We start from the raw sequence: 13,125 nt of genomic DNA, 5'->3' as shown, positions 1-13,125 counted from the left end.
ACACATGAGGAGGTTTCATGACATAATTCACTTTAAGGCCCATTGGTCATGCATTCCAGGGTCACAGTTAAACAGATCCAGTTACAAAGAAAATACTGAGTTTTCAGAAGGTTCAAAGTGACGGTTTATAAAGGAAAAAGGTCACATTAATGTGAAAGTGGGATGAATGAATTCCATAAAAGGAAAAAAAAAGCTGTATATCTAAAGGTAAAGCTTTCTAATCAGTAAAATAAAATAAATCCTGTGCATTTATTATTATCTTCTTTAGAAATTCTAGACATTTCTGTATAACACAATATCAAAAAATGAAAACGAAAGAAGAGGTACATTATTATTATTATTATTGTTATTATTGTTATTATTATTATTTGTTAATGATTTTTCAGACAAACATGCAGAGATTTTCTGGCTTCAGCTTTTATGTCAATATACAGTCGAAGAATAAAATTGTTATTGTCATTGTCCAAAATACAATGAGATGCAGTTTAGCAGCAATAAAAAGCAAGCTCAGTACACACACTTTACTTCTATATATATGATAAATTTAAAAATATAGAAGATGTCTAGAAAAAGAAACTTATAAAAAGAGCACACATAGCATACAAAATAAAGTGTCAGTGATGTGAATTTTATAACGAGTGCAATAAGACTGTAATGATATGAACAGTATATACACCCTTAAAAAAAGTGAACGTAAATGTCATTTAACAAAAGTTAAAAATACAGAATATTATAAGGTGTATGCTTTGAAATTGAAAAACTAGTTTTCACAGTTTTATTTTTCTCTGATTAATTTTCAAGAAATACTTTCATTTGTCAACATTATAATGAACTCCCAAACCATCAAAATAAGTAAATAAATGACCGATGTAATTTATTTTTGTTTTGTAGCTGAAGAGAAGCATCAGGTATTTTTAGTAATAATTATCCACAGAGGGACATGTCCGAAGAGCTGTTTCATGAATGTTTTGTGTTTTTTTGTAAACAGGGGGCGTCTGGACAGAAGGGTTACCCTGGCTTCCCAGGAGAGGAAGGCGTTGCTGTGAGTACTTCTTATATTATCTGTTTTGGTAGATTTTCTTTCCTCTAAAACCAAACACTAAGATGACACAGTTACTTTTCAAAGGTATGTAATTTCCTTATAATAGCTGTCATAACTGGTTCCATCATATGTCTACTAGTTTATGTTTGGGTAAAAATAATTGAAAAGATTTGAAAAAGAGTGAGATGTGCTTTCGTTGTCATGCTAAGGCAGAAGTGATGGAAATAAAGGTGAAGGTGTGAAGTAGAGACGTGTCAAAACAAGAATTTACACCCCAAGGACAAAGAAGAGTTGGAAACCTGAGCACCGCATTGGGTTTCTTTACTTCAGATTTTTAACTCTGAACTTGAAAGTAGATGATTAAAAATTCAGTTGAACTTGAACAAATTTTTCTTCTTATGGATTGTTTTCTGTTGTTGCTGGGGGTTTTTTCTGCACAGTCACTGTTTGTTTTCTGCAGAGTCACTGTTTGTTTTCTGCTGAATCACTGTTTGTTTTCTGCTGAGGCAGTGTCGTTTTCTGCTGAGTTGATGTTTAGTTTACATTAGGTATTCTGTTTTGTTTCTGCTGAATTGCCTTTTTTTCTGTTGAGTCACTGTTTTCTGTTTTGTCTCGTCCTGGGTCATTGTTTTTCTATTGCTTTCTACAGAGATACTGTTTCTTTTCTCTTCTGTTGCTGTTTGTTTTCCATTAGTTTCTGACAAGTCATCATTTCGTTGTTTGTTTCTGCAGTTACTTGTCCCTTTTACACAGCACTTCTGTTCCAGGAATATTTCACTTTTATTCCAGAACGTCTGTTTAACAAAATGGAGGGATTATTTGGTCCCACCTTTATCGCGGCTTTGTAACGCCTCTGGAGGTAGTTACAGAGTTGTGATAAAGGTGGAATCATGATTCTGGAACGCTATGTAAAAGGAACACCTCTTGTTCTGCAATCAAGGTGTAGTTTTGATGACGTATTACGTGTGCAACTCCCGAGCCGGGGGGATTTAAAAATGAGCGTGGGCCGTCTTTAGTAAACAAACATCAATGTTGCAACCCGAAGGGTGAAACATATTTACAAAGGACACCGGGAGTCAAGGAGTATAATTCGAAAAAAAAACTTTATTTATTTGCATTTAGTTGTTTGTTCTTCTGCTATTCTGTTTGGTTGTTTTTAATTATGCAGAATCCAAAAACCCCTTTTTAAAACCCCCGTGCCCAAAGTAACAAAGAAAAAGACCAGAGTGGACCAGCAAACTAAACATAAGGACGGTGCGCTGGACAGGCCAACCCTGTACAGGGCCGTAGAAGCTGCCAACGCACCGCTACCCTATCAAATGAAGCAAACTTCAAAAAATAAGCCCTAACGAAAGGAAAAGCGAAAACAGGACGTCCGGATCCACCTGGTCAAACAAAAGGATAAGCTAACAAAAAGCTAACAAAAACCCCGCTGGCATGGAGCAACCTGCGTGGAGCAACCTGCGTGGAGGAGTGGAGCAGATACACGCCTCAACGTGCGCGCTCTGGACGCCGGCATCACTGGAGGAGGTGGAGAGAGCAGGAGGCGAGAGAGAGCGAGAGCCCAGCACTGGTCCAATTTATAAGCTCAGCCGGCGGGAAAACCAATTGGCCATCTATTAAGGAAAAAATAAATACATACTATTATCCCAAAAATGTTATCAAGGCAAAAAAAATAACAGAGAGCAATATTCGCCCAAAAGTGTCAAGTAAGAATTATAACAAAACCCACAAAAGACAAAGGGGAAAAATAAAAGTGCGTCAGAACCTAACAATGAACATGACCAGAAAGATGTTGAACTGGGGATATGCTGAGATCCACGAGCTGTTGTCACTTGAGGCAGAGGACTCTATCCATGTTAACATTTGTGGGACGACTCTGGAGAGGTTAGCAACACGACTATGCTCGGGGTATTTCAGACATGCAAGTTATACGTCACACTATACGCTGTGCTGCATCACCGCCCCTTTGATTCCAGAACACAGGTCCACTGTGTAAAAGTCCAGCCTGTCTCACCTCTGTTACTCCTTTGGCTTAGCTGTGGAAATCAGTCAATGGTGGAAAAAAGGTGGGATCACCATTTCACCTTTTTCCCAGGATCTCTGTGTTAAAGTGGCTACTGTGTTCATCCTGTTATTTGTTTTTTGTTAAGTCACTATTTGTTTTCTGTTTTCCACAAAGTCACTGTTTCTTTTCTGCTTAGTCGCTGATTGTTTTATCAAGTCGTCGTTTTTTTTCTGCTCGGTCATAATTTATTTTCTGCTGAGTCGTTATTTGTTTCCACTGTTTTCTACTATTTTTTTTCCTGAGTCAGTGTTTTTGTCAAGTCATTTGTTTTCTATATAGTCATTGATTGTTGTGTTATGTATATTATATGTATGTTGGGTTATTTAAATATGTATTATTCGATAAAATACTACTTTGATATGTATTATTGTACGTATTACATGATGTGTTTCAGGGTGAACGTGGTTTTCCTGGACCCAGTGGACCTCAGGGAGTCCAGGGCTGTTCAGGACTCAGAGGACCAAAGGTACAGTAACTCTCATTTCCTTGATGTCCGTGTTATTCTGTAACTTAATGGTGTATTTTTTCTTTCTATAGCTGCTGTTTTCTAGTCAGACATGAACTTTGTGGATGTTAATATTGTTTTCATTTCTGTTCAGATGTTAACATTGTTCTGTTGCATTTGTTTCAGGGTTACAGAGGTCTCAGAGGAAACAGGGTGAGTGACGTGAAGTTGTTTTAATAAAGTGCTTCGGAATGTCTGGACAAACACCAGAAGCTCAGACTCTGTTATATGTTTTCAGGGTGAGGATGGAGAAACTGGACTGGATGGAGTCAGTGGAGAACAGGTACGAACTGAAAACCATCACATTACTGATCTGAAAATATCAACCTAGAAATTCTATAAAGAGTCAGATTGGGAAGTCAGACTGAATCAGTGGTAAAATGTTGGATTATTAAGGTGGACAAATGCAAATGGAACAGGACAAAACAAATGGTTACATACTGGGCCTTTATAAACAATTTAGGATTTAGCGTATGATTGAATGTTAGCACTTTTAATGCTGAAATACTCGCGTTAGTAATTACAACAGTCATCCTTAATAGAGATACTTCATTGCCCATCATGCTTTTCATATCTCTCAATATGGAAGCCCAGTTAATCCAAAAGATGCAACACAAATCAAAAGTAGTAACACTGTTTGATTAAATATGATGTTAACTATTTCTGGTTTAATTATATCCAAATTTTGTGACACAAGTGATTTTTAGACCCTGTTTAATCATCTAAGAGTAGTCGTATCCCCTTCACTAAGCTGTTTTTCTGGTTTTGTCCTTTTCAGGGAGTCGCAGGAAAAGATGGAGCACGAGGAGACAAAGGATACCCAGGAAACCCCGTAAATACCGTTTTATCAGTTATTTATTATTATCGCAATTTTAAATTGAATATGTTCTCATGAGGAAATTGTTTAAAAAGATGATCCTTAATTAGACCTACATTTACAGAAAAAGATATGACAAGTTGGAAAAAATACAGTAAAATATTACATAAAGATAGAGTGACAATGAATAAAAAATTGTAAAGAGTAAAGAAAAACTAGTGGAACATTAATTTAACATTAAAATATGTATTATTTTTTATTTGTTATGCTGAAGTACATATTTTCCTTTTTTTTCAGCAAAAAAGTATTTCATGTGAATTACTGCAGTTTCTGAAAAGGAATACATTATTTAGACACATTTAAGTAAATTTAGATGATTACAAATGTGTAGACAGTTTCGGTGTTTTTCTTCTGTTGTAAGAGACTTATATTCCTGAAATGAACTGATATTATATCAACCTTAACACCAAATATTATATTTGTTTTTATTCGGTTTATGTTTTTTTTCCTGCTTTTCATTGTTTATTTGTGTTTCTATTTGTCATTTATTGGTGGTGTCTCTACTTCAGTCTTTGCTGTTTCTGGTTCAGAGTGTTTGATCGTATTTGAGTGGAATTTGCCTTCAGCCAATCAGAGCAGTCTTTCACAGTCAGATGACTGAGAGTCGTTGACCTCTGAGCCCTGGATGATTGATTGACAGGCTGAACTGTTGTCCTCAGGGTATCCCAGGTATCCGAGGAGAGGCGGGTATAAAAGGACAGCGAGGACTGAGAGGAGATCCGGTGAGTTCATTCATTCATTCATTTAATTTTTGCTTCGTGGACCAACATGGAACAGCACCTATTCCATGTTTGTGGAAAAGTCGCTCACTGCCTGTGGATTTGTTCACATGTAGACAGTGTGAGTGAATAAATCCCTTCCTCCTGGAGGCGGCAGGTGGAGGCTTAAAGCGCTGTCACCAGAAGTGTGTCAGAGGGTGAGCAGGAAATACTGTGAAATACCGCTGAGTTGGAGTGTGTGTGTGTGTGTGTGTGTGTGTGTGTGTGTGTGTGTGTATGTGTGTGTGTGTTTGTTAGATACAGTAAATATTAATCACTAGCTTCCCTGAACTTTCCTGATGAAAATCCTTTCTCTGCTCTTTCTATCAGATATTGTTCAGGCTGTGCAAAACTTCATCCTCAGTCTGACCCTATTAATGCTGCCGCTTTATGTTGTCAGAGTTTATAGAGCATCTCTGATAAGAAGCTGAAATCACAAAAGCACACATTAGCACACTGTTTTAAAATAGATGAATCCGACGCCAAGCGTCAGATATTTTCTTATATGTCAAGTTAGTTTATACAAAACACAAAAGTTTCTCATTCTATGCTCTGTTCGAATAATAAAAATCCCTTTAGAATAGAAACTGAGAAGAGAACAAAATGAGTATCCTCCGTGGGGCAACACAATGCTATCAGTGTGGTTTGGACACATATTATATATACACAGCCCAGACAAAAAAGAATCACCCACACAATATTTCATTGTGTGTGAGACTTGTTTTGATTATAGGACACATTCGCCTTTGTGTTGTTTTATACCACACAGTTCTTAGGCAATTTCACAATAAAGGCCACAACACTTATTTCTGTCCAGAGTAACGTTTTTTTTTTTTTTGCCAAGATCTTGTATTGACGATGGAGAGTCGGTCTACTGTGTAAAGTCTTCTCCATTACATCCCATGGATTCTCAGTGGTGTTGTAGTCAAGATCGCACCATCTGAGCCCAAGACATGTTCAAGACCAGGGGGTTTTGAGATCAAGACAAGACCAAGACTTTTAAGGGTCGAGACCAAGTCCAGACCAAGACCAAAGCAGGTCGAGACTCAGACAAGACCAAGACTGTACATACAATGGAAAATTATTAGAAGAGTGAACAAAGTAAGAATTCTCTATTTGAAGACTGATTTACAGTAACAGTAACAATGACAAACAGTCTGCAGTTTTTTCAAAGCAGCACAATGCAGGAAATCTCAATCCTTAATTTATTTTTCTGTGTCAAAAATCCAGCATCCATGAACCGAACAGCAGCTCTTTCATTCACAGAATTATAGCATTAAAATGATGGGAGCATACCAAACCTGAATAAAATGCAATGACAAAACACACAGACATCTTCACCATCCAAAACAAACCCAAGAACATATATGCCTTATTTTTTGTCATGGTTTTTGGTTCAGTTTGGTTTTTCTGGTCATTTTACAGATGTATTCTTTGTGGTTTTGGAAACTATTTTTTATTACTAAGGAGTGTGCAGACATTACTGCTGCTGGACATGTAAACACCTTCTCCTGGTCTTCCTTCACTCTCACGTTTGAGGGAGGGGGTGGGAGTGGGGGGAGTGCTGTAACTCGTGCGGTGTGTCTGTATGCAGCTGTTGCTGGGGAACCATGAACCAATCAAGCAACCAATAACTGGTTGCTTTGAAATAGATGCCTTTCCACTCTAATCAGTAGTATGAGTAAATAACTTAACATCAGTGGTCTCCACCAGTCTCGTCTTAAATCTAGAGACCGAGACAAGACCAAGTAAAAATGCACCCGAGACCAAGACGTTAAAAAAGCAGTCTCGAGACCGGTCTCGAGTACTACAACACTACTTAGACCTCACTAACCGAACCAACCCCAGATCACAACACTGCCCCCACAGGTTTGTACTGTAGGCACTAGGCATGATGGGTAATCACTTCATTCACCTCTCCTGTCACTCTGGAACAGGGTCAGTCTGAACTCACCAGACCACATGACCTTTTTCCATTGAAACACACTCCAGTCAGTATGCTCTCTACAAACTGATGGTTGTTTAAGGAGTGAGCAACTACTCACTGTATCATTTAGAGTAAAAAAAAAAAAAAAATTTCAAGCTGGAACATATAAATCACTGCAGTAATTATCCAATGGAAGGACTTTACCTAATTGTTTATTCAGACGGGGACATTGTTTTTGGCCTGGTTGGGTTTTAAACAACTTTATTTTTTGGCTGAAATAGAGATCTATTAACTAGTACTATTTATGCTAATATGTTCAGGCTATTTGAAAGCAGAAAATATGTGTAATGCAAATTTTCTACCATTACTACTATCACAAACTACTTACTTCCAGGTGGTATTCTTTTTGTCTGAGCGGTGTATAAAGCCATGATGTGTGGAATAATAATCAATGAAAGACAAGGTGTGAAGAAGTCCTATGTCCGAAACAGACTGAGTTTGTATAACTAAAATCTGGCAGAAGATAAACATGTGAGTTCAACAGGAGGAAGGAGGAGTTTATACTGAGGCTGATGAACGAGGAGAAACAAGTGGAAGTGATTAGCAACAGGAAAATACAGAGGAGAGGAAAGAGAGGTTGAATAGTTGGACAACCCTGACCTGTTCCTGACCATTTCACACTGACTTTGATGTTAAATGAGCTCAACGAAAGATGAAAGAATCCAACTGATAATTTATCATAAATCTGAGCCATTTAAATACTTGAAGCCGCCTAGGATCAAACACATTACCCTCACTTAATGTATTAACCCGTAAAGACCCAAACATCCACTGCCAACCAAAACCATTTACTGATATAAAAAGTTAAATACCTGTTGATCCACTAATCCTATCGATATGTGTAAATAATTGGTGTAAACTGCAGTTTGTCATCTTTTCATGGTCATCAGATATGACCCATTTGGACGTTCAGAGGCTTCGTAGTTACTGTGGAAACACTGTCATCTTCTACAACATTGATTCACCAGTAAAACCCATGGAGTTGGATCAATGACAGTGAATGGAGACACTTGTTTTATGTTCAATTAATGATATATTTTACTTAAAGTCACTTTTTCCCCATTTTCTCTGTTTTTGATATCCTCCTGAGATTCACCAATGCACTTTTGTCCTCTGTAGGGGACAAAAGTTTCAGTTTTACTTCAAAAATGCTGTCCATTGCAAAGGACATTGCATAAAAAAACAAATAAATAATTTAAAAAATGTATCTGAAAAAAACTGTTGCATTATGCAGTTTCCAATCAAGACAATTGTTTAATGTAAAAAAAGCTAAAACTTTCACTTTCCTGGGTCTCAAGAGGATATAATAACCCTCAACTTTAATTTGAGCTTTTGTGAACATCTACATAATCACTGAATTCACTGTGGGAAAATACCTGATTGTCACCGCAAATTGCAAAATACAGAGCATAATATTAGAATAAATGTCGATAAACCACTTAAGGAAGGCTAAAAATGGAGAAAAATTAATTTGGGAACTGCCACAAAAGTAGCACTGGGTCTTTATGGTTTAATGTCTTCTTCATGTTGTAACCTTCATTGCAGAGTTTCTTTATGCATAAACTTTAAATAATTTGGGACCTTATTAACAGATAAAAGTAAGGGAAATTCTGATATTTACATGGAATCCTCCAAAGGAACCCAAACTACTTTCTTGCTTTTCAGTCCAACCTGTAGATCAGTGCAGTCAGTTTATAGATCAGTCCACATTCTCAAAGACAAACAACTGAGGATGACAGCAGATCTACAGACACTAAAACAAACATTTATATTAACATATTCCTGCTGCACTAGAGTGTATTAAAAGAACTGAAGCAGTTACATTCATACATCTTTGAGAAGTAACTGAATATGAAGTAAAATGAGGCAGAAAATTGTTGCAGATACTTATCTGATTGCAATCGTACTTGGCCTCATCTGTTGGAGTTGAAGTGATGTAAAGGTTGGGAGGATGTTCAGCCTGAGAAGACGACCTCAGGGACAAATTTACACATAATAGAGGGGTGTTGTGCAAAAGCGATTACATTTAGCTCATTCTCATAAATTAAAACCCAGTTATTGTAAACAGGAATACGGTGAAGATGGATTTAATGAATGAAGCAAACACAGACACATGCTGGTTGTGAAAAGAGCCAACTCGTAATTATACATTTCATTGTGAAATATCAAAACCTGCTATGTTGTCACAGCAACACCACGCAACAGTATGTCACCACTTTTAGATGTTTTCACCGCAAACATCTTACAATGAAACTGAGCATGAGGTGTAATTGTCTAGAGATGATTAAAATATAACACTGAAGATGGTAAAAATTACATATTTAGATACAAATAGAAGACTTTCTACTGGGTTTAGGGTATGGGTCCAGGAGGCTTTTTTCTGCTTCTGGACCTGATGCATGTTTTAACAACAGTTTGATGTTGGGCGGCTGTGGCTCAGTTGGTAGAGTGGGTCATCCAATGACCAAAGGGTCAGCGGTTCGAATCCTGGCTCGAAGTGTCCTTGGGCAAGACACTGAACCCTAAATTGCTCCTAGCAGGGCCAGGCAGCGCCTTGCATGGTAGCAGCTGCCCGCTGGTGTATGAGTGTATGGGCGAATGTGAGGAATTGTAAAGCACTTTGGGCACCATGAAGGTGTAGAAAATGCACTATATAAGTTCAGTCCATTTGCCATTTAATGGTTAATGTGATGCTACTGTAATCCTAAGTAATGCCACAAGGTGCAGTCCAGAGTTAACTCTTTGAGAATGCACAGAACTGCGTCCACATGGCCACTTTCTCTGAATATAAAAAGCATTACTTAAACCCACTTGTTACGACAATCAATCAGTCAATCAAATTTTTTTTATACAGCGCCAAATCATAGGAAAAGTTATCTTATGACACTTAACATATAGAGCTGGTCGAAACCATACTCTTAAGCCAATTTACAGACACCAGCAGAATATTCAGAAACCAACAGAATCTTTTACTGTTCATGTGTGACATGTAGATGTGTAACTGTGGAGACCTAGCATGGTATGGTCCAAGTTAAGTTCTGTAGAATAAAGGGTCAGTGTGGAAACAATGTGTGTTACGTGTCACAATGACAAAAAATGTTTTGGAGGAAATCTGGAACATTTTTTGACAAAAACATTACAATTACCAACACTTCCATGAACATAGTTTTCAACAAAATGTTCATCACAAATATCTTTAGATGAGTTATTTCTCAAGGAAGAGATTTGACTGGAGCTGAAAATCACAAAAAGTTTAAAGTTTAAAATTGCATATTCAGGTTCAAATGGGTGGGATGTAGGGTAGACATCCAAGAGGCTTTTTTCTGCATCTGGACCAGATATATGTGGTGACCAAATCTGGTCTGTCTGTTTGTCTATGTCAAACCTCAAGCAGGGGCTGAATTATTTTTGTGATTTTGTAGATTGGCAATTTTGAGCTTCTTCAGTTGAAACATCAGCATTTTCCATTTTTGACCGTAAAGTTCTTTAGATGGAATTGACCAAATTTGATGTCTGTCTGATTAATTCTTCAAGAGGAATTCATTAAAGTATAATGTATGGAAATGGTAAAATTGCATCGGGTATTCAGGCCAAATTGATGGACTTGTCATTGGATTTAGGTTATGGCTCTATGTATGTATGTATGCATCGATTATAATATTCAGGGTGTGATTTCTTGGGGGGGGGGGGGGGGGGGATTAAACTTATGGGGATCAATAAATTGTAAGGGGGGTTGGGGGGCATGAATAAAATATGGAATAATACTTAAGAGCGGGGGGAGGGAGTTCTCCATAAGTACCGCAATCTCTCTCTCAAAGATGAATGTCCAACTGTTTGACATGTAATAGGGCCTGCCGTTAACTTAAAAAGTAATCAGGCCTGTCGATTGCTTGTTTTTTCATGATAAAACAAAAAAAAAAAAGGCCCCCCCTTCTGTTTTTCTGACAAATCGCACCCTGATAATATTAGAAGTACCTGTAATCTCAGACTCCTTTGCTGATTGTATTCAGACGTTTATTGACACTTTTGGTTTTTATTGACATTTGGTGACATTTCCTTCTGAATAACATTTCTTGGTTTATCCTCCACAACATTCTGTGAATACTTGTCCGTCAGTTTCTGTCATTTCCCCATCATGTTCTGGCAACACTGAACATGTAAACAATCACACCACAATACTTGAACAACATGAACACAGACAGATCCAAACATCTGGAGCTGATGTTAAAGTGAACTCTGTGTCCTGTGTTTTGTCTGACAGGGTGAAGCAGGACCTGATAACAATGTCCCAGGACCCAAAGGCGATGCTGGAAGCCCTGGTTTACCGGTAAGACACAAGTCCATCTGGTAACTGTGGAGGTCTGGAACCTGTGTTTTGCCCTGATTTTGAGTCACAGCAGCTTCTTCATAATGAACTGTTGTGGGACAAAGTGAGATCAGTCTTGAGTGGTGTGTCAAGATATGTAATTGAATGATGCTGAAGGAGGATCATGACTTGGCTTCAGTTCTCTCACAGCTGGAAGAAGATTACACTGGATGAGACCCACCGGGACTGAAAAATTCTGAAATAAGGACAGAGGAGGCCAACATAAAATGGAAATGATGTATATTTATAACCTCAGTCAGTTGGGACTGTATGAATAATGCAAATTTAAAAAGAAAAAATATTAATATAATGAATTTGTGTATAGAAAAGTACAAATAAGAACAATTATAGATAGATATAGATTTACTTTGGTTAGATATATACCCAAACTGGGAAATTGTTCATTTAATAATTTTTAGTAGCGTTTTAAAACATGGGGATGTGTTTTTATTTCTAGGGTACACTTGGACCAGATGGACTACCAGGAGAGAGCGGCATTGTGGGAAACCCGGTGAGACCTTTTAATCAGAAATAGTTATCTCCATTTTTACCGATTGAACTTTCATTTAACTCAGAGAAACTGGACATGGAAACAGAAGCTTCATTAACTTAAAATAACCACAGATCATCACAGAAAGGCTTTGCAAAACACAATTTACAAGCTTAAATAAGAAATAAAAAATCACAAAAGCCAAATGAATACAATAGTTGATCATAAAATTTTAAGAATAATTAAAATATATTTGCTTTAAAGGTTCCATATCACACTTATAGTTTATCAAACTGGCTCTCCCTAATTTCATTTCAAGCAAAGTGTTTTCTAATCAGTTGATTTTGTCTGGAGGCCTTTAGAGGACTGAGTAAACTCATATTTTACAGCTTTTATTTTATATTACCAGTTTTTATATGACCAGTTTACGTACTTTTCAAAACACAATAAAGATGTATTATCATAATGTAACATATAAGTCATTGGATAAATTGACATCAGATTGAAGGGAAATCTCGTAAATGAAACATCAGGTTAAAAATAGTCAGATAGAACAGGAATAAAACAAGTAAAAATATCTCAGAAGCCACTGATAAAATTAGTGCACCAACAGTAAAAACAATTAGAAAATACAAAGAAAGGATGTGAAATATTTCCTCATTGTGAAGGGGAATAAATCAGATTAAATTAAACCTCTTGGCAAAAATGAATTCAATCAATATCACTCTTAATATGCGAAGAGATAAAAAGGACAAAAGATCTTACCCTTTAAGAGTTAAAATCATTAAAGATGAAGATGTTTTATTCTTCTTGAATATCGATTAAGGAATATTACCTTATAATAAAAAATACATCTAACAAATTCTTCATTTGATAAATTTGTACTTGTTTATTTTTGTACAGTTTCACCTCTACACAAGTTCATGTTTTACTTAAAATCTGAACAATAAGTGAAATATATGAACAGAAAAATGGCGTTAAAAGAAGAAATATCCCATATCAGACGGATGTCACCTTGAGTTAAAGGTTTAA

General features: G+C 36.8%; 1 protein-coding gene across 2 annotated transcripts in view; it reads left to right on the top strand.

Annotated features, from left to right (window-relative positions):
• col6a4a (collagen, type VI, alpha 4a) overlaps window positions 1-13,125 on the top strand; it is a 98,853-nt gene that overhangs the window by 59,627 nt on the left and 26,101 nt on the right. For both annotated transcript variants that reach the window (XM_030158057.1, XM_030158056.1), the window contains exons 16-23: window positions 989-1,042; window positions 3,505-3,576; window positions 3,742-3,768; window positions 3,854-3,898; window positions 4,394-4,447; window positions 5,152-5,214; window positions 11,499-11,564; window positions 12,061-12,114. In XM_030158057.1, coding sequence (XP_030013917.1) covers window positions 989-1,042; window positions 3,505-3,576; window positions 3,742-3,768; window positions 3,854-3,898; window positions 4,394-4,447; window positions 5,152-5,214; window positions 11,499-11,564; window positions 12,061-12,114 — 435 coding nt within the window. The remainder of the gene's footprint in view (window positions 1-988; window positions 1,043-3,504; window positions 3,577-3,741; window positions 3,769-3,853; window positions 3,899-4,393; window positions 4,448-5,151; window positions 5,215-11,498; window positions 11,565-12,060; window positions 12,115-13,125) is intronic.

This window comes from Sphaeramia orbicularis, chromosome 16, assembly GCF_902148855.1.
Source record: "Sphaeramia orbicularis chromosome 16, fSphaOr1.1, whole genome shotgun sequence".
Lineage (NCBI taxonomy): Eukaryota > Metazoa > Chordata > Actinopteri > Kurtiformes > Apogonidae > Sphaeramia > Sphaeramia orbicularis.
The sequence above is the reverse complement of the archived record's forward strand: the minus strand, read 5'-3'. Positions and strand labels throughout refer to the sequence as shown.